General features: G+C 38.9%; 1 protein-coding gene across 2 annotated transcripts in view; it reads right to left on the bottom strand.

Annotated features, from left to right (window-relative positions):
* Positions 1 to 460: 460 nt before the first annotated feature.
* The window catches only part of YDA (Protein kinase superfamily protein), a 63,118-nt gene continuing 50,041 nt past the window's right edge, over positions 461 to 13,537 (bottom strand). The window contains exons 11-12 of one of the 2 annotated variants that reach the window (XM_089795365.1): positions 1,875 to 1,963; positions 461 to 1,759 (exon numbers count right to left, since the gene is read on the bottom strand). In XM_089795365.1, coding sequence (XP_089651491.1) covers positions 1,195 to 1,759; positions 1,875 to 1,963 — 654 coding nt within the window. In that variant the 3' untranslated portion in view covers positions 461 to 1,194. Of the gene's footprint in view, positions 1,760 to 1,874; positions 1,976 to 13,537 lie in introns of both variants that reach the window. The other variant, XM_089795364.1, reaches the window with a different exon arrangement.

The raw sequence follows: 13,537 nt of genomic DNA, 5'->3' as shown, positions 1-13,537 counted from the left end.
TAGATCATAGTAATAATGAACAACAAAGTTCCTCAAACTTGATCTGTTTCCGAAAGCCACCTACATCTTTCCAACTGATGGGTAAAGCACATATCTACGGGTAGCAAGGAAGAAGCTCCTCCCCATTCTTACCTTTTACGCCATCCTCTGACCCAATCAATTTGAAATGGCAATATAAAAAGCATCTAATGAGAGGTCATTAGGATGATGTAATTGGCAGTGGACTCCAGATATTTATAATCGTTCAATATGTTACTGCATATATCCTCTAAATTTTCTTGCTATCCCTTGCATGATACTAGTATAAGAACAACCATAAATTATAGCTTTGAACTGTATAATACCCAAGGCATTAGATTTATACTGTGTGCACATGTTTGGTTAGGAAATTCACCAAAAGAAAACCCATAGACGCTAAGTCATTTAGATTATAGTTATTGTTATAGATCAAGTTCAAGGATGACTAACCCAATCATAAATTTGCTATAAGATGAAATTCATAGAGGCCCAATCAATAATTGATTGCCTATGTTCCTCGTTGTAGCCTAGTTTTGATCAACTCTAATTTTGGCTACAATCTCTTCTTAATAAAGACAAGAAGCAATTAAATGGCCAAAGTAAGATAGCCTGTCTCCTTAATCGCCCTATTTAAAATACAGAAATTTAGAAATACAGTCTCTTCACTCTTGGATTTCAATGCGCTGATCCCTCAAATGGAAGCTATATAAAAACAAGCAGCATATTATGCAGAAACCTTTTTCTTGTCTGCAAAGATGCAAGTTGTCATTAAATGATGTCAGCAGTACACATTTCTCTCATCAGCACACATAGATTCGTAAGAGTGAAGCTTACCTTTAGCTATGTTAAAGAACAATCATGTTGCCAATGCCCCCATCCCAATCTAAACTACAAACAATACATTCTGTACTGTTCTAGGCCAGCACAGCAACAAATCTTGCACATTATTTCACAATTTGGGTTGATATGGTATTTCTACAAATGATCTCCATCAGCTATTGATGCTCCTTTGAATACATGTTAAAGCAACTGCTAATGTAGAACTGCCCCGCAAAATAATGGAATTTGTATGAATGTCAGATAGCTGGTAAGTCAAACTCAGACTCCAACAGAAGACTTAGCATCCAAGTCAGTAAAATTGTCAACAGAATTCAAATCTACTTCAGTTCCACACCTTCAACAATAATCATGACCATTTGAGCGTCCAAGCAAGGGAGAACTCGGCCTAAAGCCAGACTCGGGGAATTTTGATGGAATCTTTAATAGCTGCTGGGACACATGTTCAGCTAAAGCGACTTGACCACAGTACTGCCTTTGGGTTTCACAATTAATCTCTCTTGTCATCCTACCATATGCTTGCCCCAAAATATCATCTTCTGACAACTGTTCTTGAGCTCTGGGTGAGCCTTCTGGAGTATGGCCCGATGGTGTTCCATGGTAAACATCAGACCTCATATCATGATAGACACCATTCATATTAGGTGATCTAGGAACACTGACAAAACCTTCATCTGCATATGTCGACTGTTTCACAGTTCCATTTAATTGGAATGGAATGGCACCATGACCTCCAGTCAATGGAGTTGACGTGCCAGAGCTAGCAAGTGGGGTTGATATAGGCGAAGGAGACATCCTGCCACTTTGATAATGTGGTGAACGAGGTCGTATCAATGGGCTTCCACAAGGAGATACTGGACAAGAAATTGGCATTGATATATTCTTTTGCAAATAGAACTGCTCACTGCAATAAAAAATCCACAAGTTAATATTCCTACATACTTTATGGATCTTGTAATCACCAAAATAATGCAATTGCTGACTTGAAGGAACAATAAAGAAAATGATCAGGGAAAAACCTTGAAGTTCTATGCACACGATTTGCTTGTAACTGTCTAGCAGCATAATCTGTATCAAGAGATGAAAGGTTCCTTGCGTGTCCAGCACCCTGCATCACATTCTGCATTGCATTAAAAAAAAAAAAGGTAAAATGCTAAGATGATTCAGCTGATTGGAATTTATAGTGTCAACAGATGGCAAAAAGATTGTGCATAACACCACAGTAAGGAAATGATAAGAGAATAATGGGAATCCCAAACTGCAGTATTCTATTAACATGTTTACTGCTAAAAGCTGTCTACATACTAATTAGAAAATTTGGGAAGGCCAGGCTAATACAATGCAGGCCCAGATCCGTACATGAATATGAGAAAACGGCCAACAAGAGGAATCGTTGAAACCATCATCATACATTGCCCTCGTAAGAGTAACTTCAGACAAGTACTCAACGTCTGCTTGGATTTGTCTAAGGTTGCTCACTTTTAATATCTCTAAAGGTAGCTCCGACCCAGGTCAGCCAACAAGCATAAATCATCTTGAGAATAATAGAATGAAAGTTTGCAAACAAAGTGTTGTGCCTGGCCTAAGATTTTCTGATAAGCATGCTCACAAAGTTATGTCCATGGCTAAACCATAATATAGATTTGACCTCTCCATAATTGTGCAAAACGTAAGATAAATGCATTCTGGGAAAATTTGCAAGCCTGCAGTTATGAGTGATATGAACAATCAGAATCAGAGTTCTTCCAGGGATTTCAACTATCTGACAATGAGAAGGGATGGTCTTGAACCCCTGTCACTCAAGATGCACTTGTATTTGCTATTTTTATATGGGTCCCAAGTAGCCAGTTTGTAGAACCAATTGGCCATTAGACGAGAGCAGCAATCGAGACAGCTTAGAAAGCTAAAAAAGAAAGGGTAGAGGCTTTGAAGAAATAACGTTTCACCCTCACCAAATCAGCAAGACAGTCTTATTGGAAAACTCTCAACCTCACAAATTGGTCAAAGATATATTTAAAGACACCCTCTTTTGAATATATGAGGCCTAAATGTCCCTTCCAAACAAAGGCTGTTTAAAAATTAAATCAAGTTCACAACATCTGATTTGGTTTGTATAAAAGAATCTAAATATTGTAAGAAAACTTTAAAACAAACAGTTCAGAGAATTTACAACTACTAAAGGGCTTTTGGTGATTATCTTATATAGCTAGTCTGACACATCAGCTACAGCTAGCAATCCTATAAAGTAAAACTGCACACTGATTCGGAAATGAAAAAAAAAAGAAACTGATGATTCAAGAGACCTCTAATAAATGTTGACAAACGTGTATGCAACTGACAAAGCAGAAGGTTATATTGTAAAGAATATCTCTTTCTGTAATATAAAAACACAAGTCATGACTAGAGTGTTCTGGGTAGCGAATAAATAGTATTTCAAAAATTGAAAAGAAAGGAAAGCCATGGAAGTAATCCCCTGGATAAGGGGCTCAAAGAATGACTGTTTACCTAGTAAAATAAGAGGGCAGAAGACTTGGCAAGACTTCTCCTGGACAACTAGCTCTCCAAATCTACATAAACTTTTCCCCAGAAACTAAGGTTGCTAAGAGACTGGTTCAGACCTCTGACAATCATTATACTCTTTCAGGATGGTACTCCACCATGCCACTTCTTGTTTAAGTTTCAAAAGTTGTGGGAGCTTCATCCACCATTCAAAATACAACTTGATTCCAAAACTCCAGGATGCTTATAATAGCCAGAAACCATAGACCAAGATCAAAAATAAATATTGTTTACTTTGGCATCATTTTTGGTTTCAGTCGAGAAGAAATTACCAAAGCCTTCAGATTCCATAGAAGACAACTTGTAGATAGTTTAACACAGAATTATCTCAATAGTGAGCTGTAATTAATTACAAAGCTGGGAAAGATCTCAAGATGAGGAGCAATATTCTGCAAAGCCAAAATATTGGGTGACCTGGCAAAGAGTGGGGGACTGAATCAAGGTTTCTTCATCAATTCATGCTGGCCCATTGCCATTGTAGTAGAATTCTTTCTATTACTTCTAATGGAAGAACCATGGGAACTGAGATGAACAGAAGCAGAGAATTTCAGTATGTCTCTTATTTACGAGGAGAGATCAATGTGCTCAGCACCAATGATATAAATAAGTTCCTTCTTCCCTAAGCAGCGTCTTTCTCCTGAGGCCAATTTATGAAAGTGAAGCCTAGGAGGATCTCTTTCTATGGGAAATAATATAGCTCAAGACCTTGATGATTTCTTGGCAGGACACTTTACACAGCCTTTAAGCATTATTAAAAAATAATTTAGAGGTTGTGTTGGACAAACTATGGAACACTAAGCAGAGTTGCATAGACAAAGATATGAAAATGACTATTTCTAAGGCCCCCTAGTATAGATAGAGCTAAATTGAACATTCCTTTAAAACCTCATAAATAAAGATATATGCACAATTAAAAATTTAATAAAAATAAGTTAAAAATAAGTATTCCTAAACTTAGCAATAATAATAATATAATTTAATATAAATAAATATAATATGTACTTGAAAAATATATTATATATGGCATCATCAACTTCTTTAGTTAAAGCTTACTGTAATTCTGATTTCCACTGATGTATCCAACAGTGCATGAGCAATAGCAAACTGTTACTGGCGAAGATGGTTTGTAGATAGGAGTGTCTGAATTATGCTGAGGTTTCCATACGTTTGTCTTGGTAGGTTTTGCTATCATATATGGTTTAATGGTCTGCAAAATATGGCTGCCTCTCAGAATTTGGTCTTTAGGTCTGGTTTTTTGAGGGATATCACAATATCTGATATGTCCGATAGGAGTGTCTGAATTATGCTGAGGTTTCCATATGTCTGTCTTGGTAGGTTTTGCTATCATATATGGTTTAATGGTCTGCAAAATATGGCTGCCTCTCGTATTTTGGTCTTTAGGTCTGGTTTTCTGAGGGACATCACAACATCTGATATGTCCTTGGGCTGCTATCTGTTTGCTTTATCTAGAGTTTTATAAGGTAAAGCCTGCTTTGGAGTCCTCTATTGTTATGGTCGTTTATCCTTTGTTTTTTGGACTTGTCACACTTGCATTGGTATGTACAGGATTTTCATTATTGATCTAGCCATTTTTGGCTTTTCATATTGGATGGACCCCCATGATAGAAACCCAATATTATAAATACATAAATAACATTAATTAATATCATATTTAATAAATAGTGCCAAAAGGCACCCTTCGATGGCAGCAAGGGTTGTGAAATGTTTACCAAAATTCATACCTAATTGACATCCATTTACACGTCAAAATATTAAATTTAATAGCACATGTAATATTTCCGAACGAAGGTGAAACAAAAATGTATATGTCTCCATGTAGATACTAAATGAAATACTTCAAAGCAAAATAACTTTCAGTAATTAAAAACAACTATAAGATGATATCTTTTGGCATTTTCTAAATAGATGGATTTAAGATATTGATACCACAGTCGGCAGACTCAACAATCACTCCCCATTTTTTGCCTTGCTGAGTAACTCACAGGAAACTCGCTAGTTTGACTTGCTGTGTTTTTTATGCGTATTCACCAAAACTTGGCAATTACTAGCCAGACGCATCAAATGGATGGAAAAAGGAAAAAGGAAAGAAAAAAAATAGTCTTAAAGAATTGTGTTTTTTTGCCCTGTACATGCATCAAAACTGCACGAATACCTCTCGCACTTCTTCCCATAGGAATTGAAGAGCAAGTATTCTTCACAAAAATTTATCAAATACCTAATTTCTTCCTTAAATAATAAATTTGTGAAAATGGTGTGCGACATGATGTTTTGTGTGGTCTCAAAGGTTTTAATTTGGATCCTACCCTCAAACCCTACAAGGCTCATCTTGACGATGAAGGTTCATAGGCCCTACCACAGCACTAGGAACCCCTACCCTACCCTACTATTTGTATAGCGTATAGGCCCCAACCAGTGCTGCCCCTCACACTTCTAACCCACTACACTTGAAGAGCAAATATTCTTCACACAAATTTATCAAATACCTAATTTATTCCTAAATGATTAAGTTGTGAAAATGGTGTGCAGAAAGAAGTTGTGTGGTCTCAAAGGCGTCGATTTGTATGCTACCCTCAGACCGCACAAGGAGTGTTGTCTCTCAACCTATCGATGGTATTGCCCCTAGAACTTCAAGAGGGGCACTAACCCTCAACTCCATTTCAGCCTCCACTTTTGTTAGTTTGCGGTGACTGATCAAGGAAGCACTGTACATACTTCATAAATTCTTTGGGGTTCAAGGTATCGCCCCGAAAAAAATAAAAATTGGGCTACTATTCGCCAACGGTGGGCTACTATTCGCCAATTGGCTATTGCTTATATTCGCCAATTTTTGGACGACATGTTGTAACTAGTTTTAACCCTAAAGCGACAAAAATATTTGTATAAAAGGGCTTAGGTTTAGGGATTGTTTCATAAGGTGTGATGCGAAAATTCCTTCTTGCGGCGGTATTGATTATGGATTGTAATCAGGTTGTAATCACTAGATCGTAATAATATTGGACTTGTTGTTTGGTGGACGTAGCCCAAGGTTTGGGTGAACCACATTAAATCTTGGTGTCTCGTGTTTTTTTTGTGTGATCTATTATTTTCTAATATTGTTTATATTTGCATGTAATTGTTATTTCTGTCTAAGGTTTAATCCTAACAACTTCTAGACCTCAACTAGTTATTGAGATCTCTTGTCATCTAATAAATTTGATTACAGTAAGAGGGTTTGGGAGTGGAGACCAAAAATGACGATCTTTATCAATATCAAGGATTCAAACACAAAGGCAAAGGAGTCATTGCCTTTAAGTAGCAAGATGGAGGTTGACTTGGAGCCACAAACACAACTGTTAACATTGAGCAAGGTGCTACAACAAAGTGCAAGGATTAACACCTTTGCCAAACTTTTCACAAATCCAAGAAGAAGGAAGATGCAAAATGCTACAATGTTCAATTTATGAATTATGATGATAATTACCTGAGGCTATCATCATAAAACTGTAAAGCATCTACCTAAGTATTGTATCAGGATTGCACATGACGATGCAATTTTGTATTCAATTTCAAATTTAATAGAAAACACTTTTGTACTCATTTATGGACTGATTGGATACATCTTGTCATTGAATTTTGCCAAAAAAAGGATTTTAAAGAAACTTCTTAAGTTGAGATGATTTTCCCAGGTCTTTGTTGAGTTGCAATTGTTGTGTCCGTTGAGTTTTTGCCAAGTTCAAGTCTACCAACTACAATCTATGCCAATAATTGATATAGTAATCATATGATTTATTTTAGATAATATATACTTCGCAAATATATTATATAACAACAAACTAAGTTTAACAAACAATAACTTAAATAGTTGCTAGAGTAATTATAAAGAATATTATAATAAATAAAAATTTACTAAATTAGGCAATAGCTTATAGCACAATGATAAGTTGCAACTTGTGAGTTCTCATCTGGGAGGTCTTGGGTTCAAGTCTACGCGAGCTAGACAAAAACTAATAATTAATCACAACAAATAATAATGAATCTTAGTTTCGGCCTCTTACCCATCAATAAAAATAATAATAAATTGATTCTACGCAATAGCCTATAACACAACGGTAACAAGCTCCATGTTTGGACCTGTGGGCCCACGCAAGTGCAAATCAAGTCCAAATGCAGACCTTGTGAGAGCCCGCCGCAGACCCGGGGGTACCCGGCCCAGACCCGAGCGGACACCGGCCAAAAAAAAAGTATGGGCCCAAAAACATAAAAAGCTAGATTTTTTTTTCCCTCAAACGACCCAAAATAAGGAGGCTACAAACACATCTCATTCCACATTTGCTCTCTCCATCTTACGAGTTTGAAGTGAGGTGATTGTGTTCGAAGGAGATTGATTGTGGAGTTACAGATACCTTTCAAAAAGCATATTTAAGTGTTTAAGGTATGCATTTCAACTATATTCTTTAGTTTTTGATAGATTGTTTCAAGTTTCTCAAAAGCTCTATACTTTTTTCATGTTTTTTGTAGAAGTTTTGAAGTTTTATTTTCCGCACTTTTATTTATAGATTGCAATAATGAGTAATCAAAGCTTAGTGGGTCGGTCTCAAAATTTTTAAATCGATACAAAGTCTTCTCTATGGAAATACAATCCAAGAATTTCTTTAATGTCCCGGAGATGAGGGGTTTGTATGGAATTGTAATTTTTGCAACTCAGAATATAGAAGCTCCTACTACCGAGTAAAACTTCATTCTATGGGCCCTAGGGGTAAAGCGATATTAATGTGTCTAGGGTCCAGCAGGGCTGCCACTTGGACAAATAGCAGCATCTATTAATGAACAAGAAGATGCAAAGAAATTAGTTGCAAAAGGAAACCAAAGTGGTTATAATTTTAGACATCCTTCTTGCATATACCTTGTAGAGATGAGGATGAAGATATAGATGAACCAAAGTTGGCACCAACAAGAGAGACAGACTAGATCAAGCATTTCAAAATGAGGCAAGATATATAGTTTATGACAAAATTGCAAGTTGCCTTAAAGTGAATGGTCTTAGGTGGCTGAAACTCTTTTTGCCTCTCCCATAATCATCTTGAGATGACTCGTGAAGGTAAATGAGGCATTCTCACAATTGATCATTAGCAACCAATGGGGCATTTGGAAGCAATCCAATACAATAAGTGCCCAAAAAGTGAAAGCGATGATATTGGATGATGATTAGCGGGGTCGTGTGGAGTATGCATTGGAATTAACCAAGCCAATCATGTCCATGCTTTGCTTTGTTGACATTGACGAATCGTGCCTTGGGGACGTCTATTAATCCATAGACACCATGTTGGAGAGGATAAAAGTGTAAGTTGTAAATTCTATTTATAAATACATTCCCCTATCATTGTTTATTGAGAGATATCTACATTTTTAATTGACATAAGTTATATCAAGACAACTTACTTGAACATCATTTGATATCCCAGGTTATACAAAGAAGAGAGAATGATCATGAGGGCACCTTTTATAAAAAGGTGAATAAGATAAGAAAAGATAAATTTATTAATGTACAACAAGAGACCACGAGGGTCTAAGGGACTAAAAAGCATACAAAGAGGGAACCACTAATAGCAGAAGCACAAAATGGCATCCACAAGAAGAACAAGACAAGAAAGAAAAAGAATAAGAACCAAAGAGAGACAACCAACTAACTACTCACAGTCGAGTAGTCAAGAACTTAGGGAATATTGGCCCGAGCAAGGGTGAGCTCTAAACTGTTTCGAAGAGCTAGCGGAAGTTAGGTGACATTGTTGAGTGTAGCCTTTGAAAGGTTTGACAGACCTGGAGTAATCCAAAGAGTGGCAACGAGGTCGCTTTGCCCCTCGGGTAGGGAGGCCCCAGAAGCAAAGAATGAGTAGATGAGCTGGTCAGTAAACTGCACCAAAGAAAACTGAGCTTGCACGATGTGATTGCGAAGCCGCAAGGCCTCCTGAAGATAAAGTATCAAACACAGCTGATCTGTGTAATTGAAAATGACGAGAGGAATGTGCACTCTTTGAACAGGTAGTGGAACCTCCCTCTGATCTCATAGGAAATGGGGCAATGGAAAATGAAGTGGGTCTGAGTTTCCACCTCAATATGGCAGAGATGGCAGATTATGTCCTCTCTATCAATTTGATGATCAATTTGAATCCATAGCCAATGAAAGCCCACTCTGATAGCCTAATGAGATACGAAGGGTATGTGTCTAGTTACGAGTAGCGTACCAAGGTCGCACAATAATCCCATCATGGGTATCCATGAAGTGCTCAACATAGAAAGCCATCCTCATGCGAAGACCCCCCCCAAAGGGTTGCTCCAAATCATGAGAATATACTGCCTATAGATGTCGATCATAACATTCTCGTTCAACTCCTGCTAAGAGGACAAGAGATGAGTGGGGACATCCAACTAAAACTTAAAAGGGCAAAGACAATCCATCGAGATCCCAATCAAGCCAAGAAGAGTAGAGAAGTGGGTGAACTAGCAACAAGCTCTGCCAGCCAAATCGGACCTCGTGACCATCTCAGAAGAGTAGTGGGCCAAGTAGGACTATCTATAACGACCCTCATAAAAATCCGCGAAGCCCCGCAATTGGTGGAGAAACCAAACTTGATCAAAGATAGTCCCAAGCCTGAAAGGGTAAGCACTAAACTCAACCATGATGATAGTGAGAGAGGTGCACCGATGACATCTGATAATACGCCAAAGGAGGGCTTGAACCCGCTCCACAAAAGCCCAATCCAACTCAAGGAGAGGACCCCACACAATGGAACCGTAACGGACAAATGGTCTAACCAAAGAGTCCAAGTGGGACATCTTGATCATAGTATCTTGAAAGTTATGCCTAAAGCATTGTCTCTCAAGCATAGCCTGGGAACCAAGTCCCTTGTTCATGTGAGGCTGCATAGCAAGTCTTAGGCTGAATCGGGGCCTGAGAAATTAAACCCCAAGTATAAGAGGAAGTGATCTCAATCTCCTCACCCCGAAAGTAAAAGTAGAGGTGTGAGGTCTTCAAGCAATTGAAGACCATAATCACCCAAGTCTTGCCCAAGTTCACAACTAACTGTCGCAAGATACAAAAGGAGGCCAACCCATCAAGGAGTCGTTGGGTCCCTCAAGGGAGGAAGCCAAGAGAACCACATCGTCCGCAAAGAGCAAGATGGATATCAGAACCTGGTGTAAAAAGAAGCCATCACCAAAGAGCGAGAAGTCGCGAAGGAAGGTCTCCAGCTCATCGATGTAGAAACCAAAGAGAGTAGGAGAGAGAGGACTCTACTTCATCCTGATGGTGCTCTGAATGTTGTTTGAAAACCCCTAAGGGGTTCTAAATCTGCCCACCACACAATCATACAACCTCGTGATAGCCGTCAAGACCTCTGAAATCCCAAAGTCCCTAAAAGCCTTTGGAAGAGGCTCATCCTAGGGACAGAAAGAAAAGTTGTGTGAAAGTTTACAAAGCAAGAGTAGACTTTCACCGAGCAATGTCGAGCCTCCTTGATGATGATCTGCAAAGTGAGTATATGATCCATGGTTTGGTGATCCATTCAAAAACCAACTTGCCCCCTAGCCAAGCTCCCTGAATAAGATAGTGTTCAACACTGTGGCATATAACTTGGCGAATGTATGCCCAATCATGATGGTCTTGTAGTAGCCAGGGTCTAAGACCGACCTAGTCTTATGAATCTAGTAGATGATGTGTCGTGATCAAGACTCAAGAAATCCAGTATAAACCACTATGTTAAAGAGCACTATGAGATAGGCCCCCAAGACAGTAATGCCAAGCTTGAAGAGCTCCACTTGGAACCCCTCCTCATTTGTGGTCTTACTACTATTCTTGCATCTAACTACCTCACAAATGTTGGTGAACATGAAAAGGTGACAATAAAGCAAGGGGTTGAGATGGGCACAGGAGAGGGCGTAATCAACAACACTTCACTATTGCAGTGAGGCCAAAAGGTGAAAAGGTCAAAACCCAAGAAGCAAGAAATCCAATTCAAGATCAACTAGTCTGAAGACTCGCACAAGTGCAGTAGATGACATGTATCTAGTAAGAGGTCCCCGATTGTCCTTTTAAGTACATTGTAGGCCAAAAGTGTTTGGATCAGACTCAACAATGCAAATCGAGTCCGACTCACAATCATGGAGGGGGGTCTGAAGATCTCTAGTTCGTGCATTAAAGTCCCCAAGAATAATGATGGCCCCCATGGCAAAAAAATTGGTGATGTACTCCTACAGATCCTAGAAAGGGTCCCTATTGTCTACGTTATGGATTGCGTAGTACAAGGAGGCCGACAGAAAGTAGCAAAAAACAATGTAGACGTCCCTAAAGTGTGACATCCTCTAGCTAATGATACTCACATGAATCTGGCAGAGTTGTCGAATTGGGCCACTAAAGTCACACTGAAAAGGCAATCATTGACAAGAGAGGCAATGTACCCCCAGAACACCTAACCTCATCCCTAAAAGTTGATAACCACTGGTACCTAGAGATGCTCGGAGGAGGACTAGCAAGGCTCTCATGAGTCTCCATAATAAGGGGAATGTCAGCAAAACTAAGGGCATCTTGGAAAAGACCTGGCAAGGACCATAAAGACTCGTTGTCATTCAAGCATTTGACATGGAGGGAATTGTTGTGGGGTCCCACCATGCCAAAATGCTGTTGAGAGTGCCATTTGGCCTTGGCGACCAACCTCGAGTCCCACCTAGGAGGAGGGGAGTCCCAAATAACTGCTCTGAGATTCTAGAAAATGGCCTATTTCTCATTGCGCCTAGCCTCTACCACAAGTCCCTGAGAATGCCTCAACTTTGAAACCTAGGATCTACCGAAATCCTCATCTAGGTAGATCTTAGTGGGAAGAGGAAAGAACTTCCTTGTTGCCCTAAGAACCCATAAATGGTCAACAAATCTCTTCTTTTTTGGTCACTTGCATTGTAGAATTTAACACTTACCATTCTATTATTTATCTTGTATTTTTTATTTTTTTATTTGTTTGTTTTCTCTCCAGGTTGCTAGCTCTTCTACCATTGAGAGGAATAGGAGTGTATTCCTTTATCCACTCAATCAAGCATAACCGATTACTCCTTTATCCACTCAATCAAGCATAACCGGTAGGCTGCCAAAAAAGCTAAGGAGTTGGTGTTTATTCACACCAATTTGCATCTCATGGCATGCAAGGATGCAAAATACAAAAAGGGGGCAAAGAAGTTGTAGGACGTAGCACCCAAGGTCGTTGTCTTGGATATGACCATTCAGAATTTCCTAGAGCCACTCTGCTTGATGTGGATGATGATGAGAACATGGCACTTGATGGATCTAGTGCTAACAAAACCAATTTGGGTGATAATGAGGATATACTAGCAGTTGGGGAAAATGAAAATCCCGATGATTTTTTTGATAATCCATTTGATGATTGATCATCATCAGAACTTTGATTATTGATGATTATTCAACTTTGAATCATGTTTTAACTTATAAACTTTCATGAACTATATTTTATTTCAGTAATTCAAGGCAACGATTTTCATTAGAATGATAGGACCATGTTTTAATGTTTACCTTTGGCATTTGGCATTGATCAATGATCAAGCATCACACTATGAAATGATTTAGATATACTATGAAATGATTTAGTTTTAAAGTTTCGTATATTTCTCTGCTCTGGGGAACTTGGTTATTTTAGGGGATTTCAACGCCCATACAAGACATCTTCAAGTTCCTTTCCATGGTAGGCGGACTAACTCCCTTTGTACTTTCAAGTCAAACAGTGATACGATTAGTTTACAACATTCCTCGAATGACATCGATGGCCCTTTGACATGATATGGCAAACACTTCATCTTTGTGAGTCTTTTGCTCCTGGGGTTCTTAATGGGCTCCCTTGCTTCCCAAGCTCTAAGTTTTTTTCCTACTCACCTCATTGTGGTGGTGCTAGTGTCGTTGACTACATCCTTGCCTACACCTCCCTCATCCCCTTCGTTAGCCACTTCTTTGTCTCCCACCTCAACCTCACCTTTCATGCCCCTCTCATCACCCCCCCTCCCATCCCTGTCCTCCCCCCTACCCCTCTGTGCTGCCCTTGCCTACCCGCACCACCATTTCCTTCAT

Source organism: Cupressus sempervirens, chromosome 8 (assembly GCF_028749045.1).
Source record: "Cupressus sempervirens isolate cs-2001-9-10 chromosome 8, ASM2874904v1, whole genome shotgun sequence".
NCBI lineage: Eukaryota > Viridiplantae > Streptophyta > Pinopsida > Cupressales > Cupressaceae > Cupressus > Cupressus sempervirens.
Note: the sequence above shows the minus strand (reverse complement) of the source record. Positions and strands in the feature narration are given on the sequence as shown.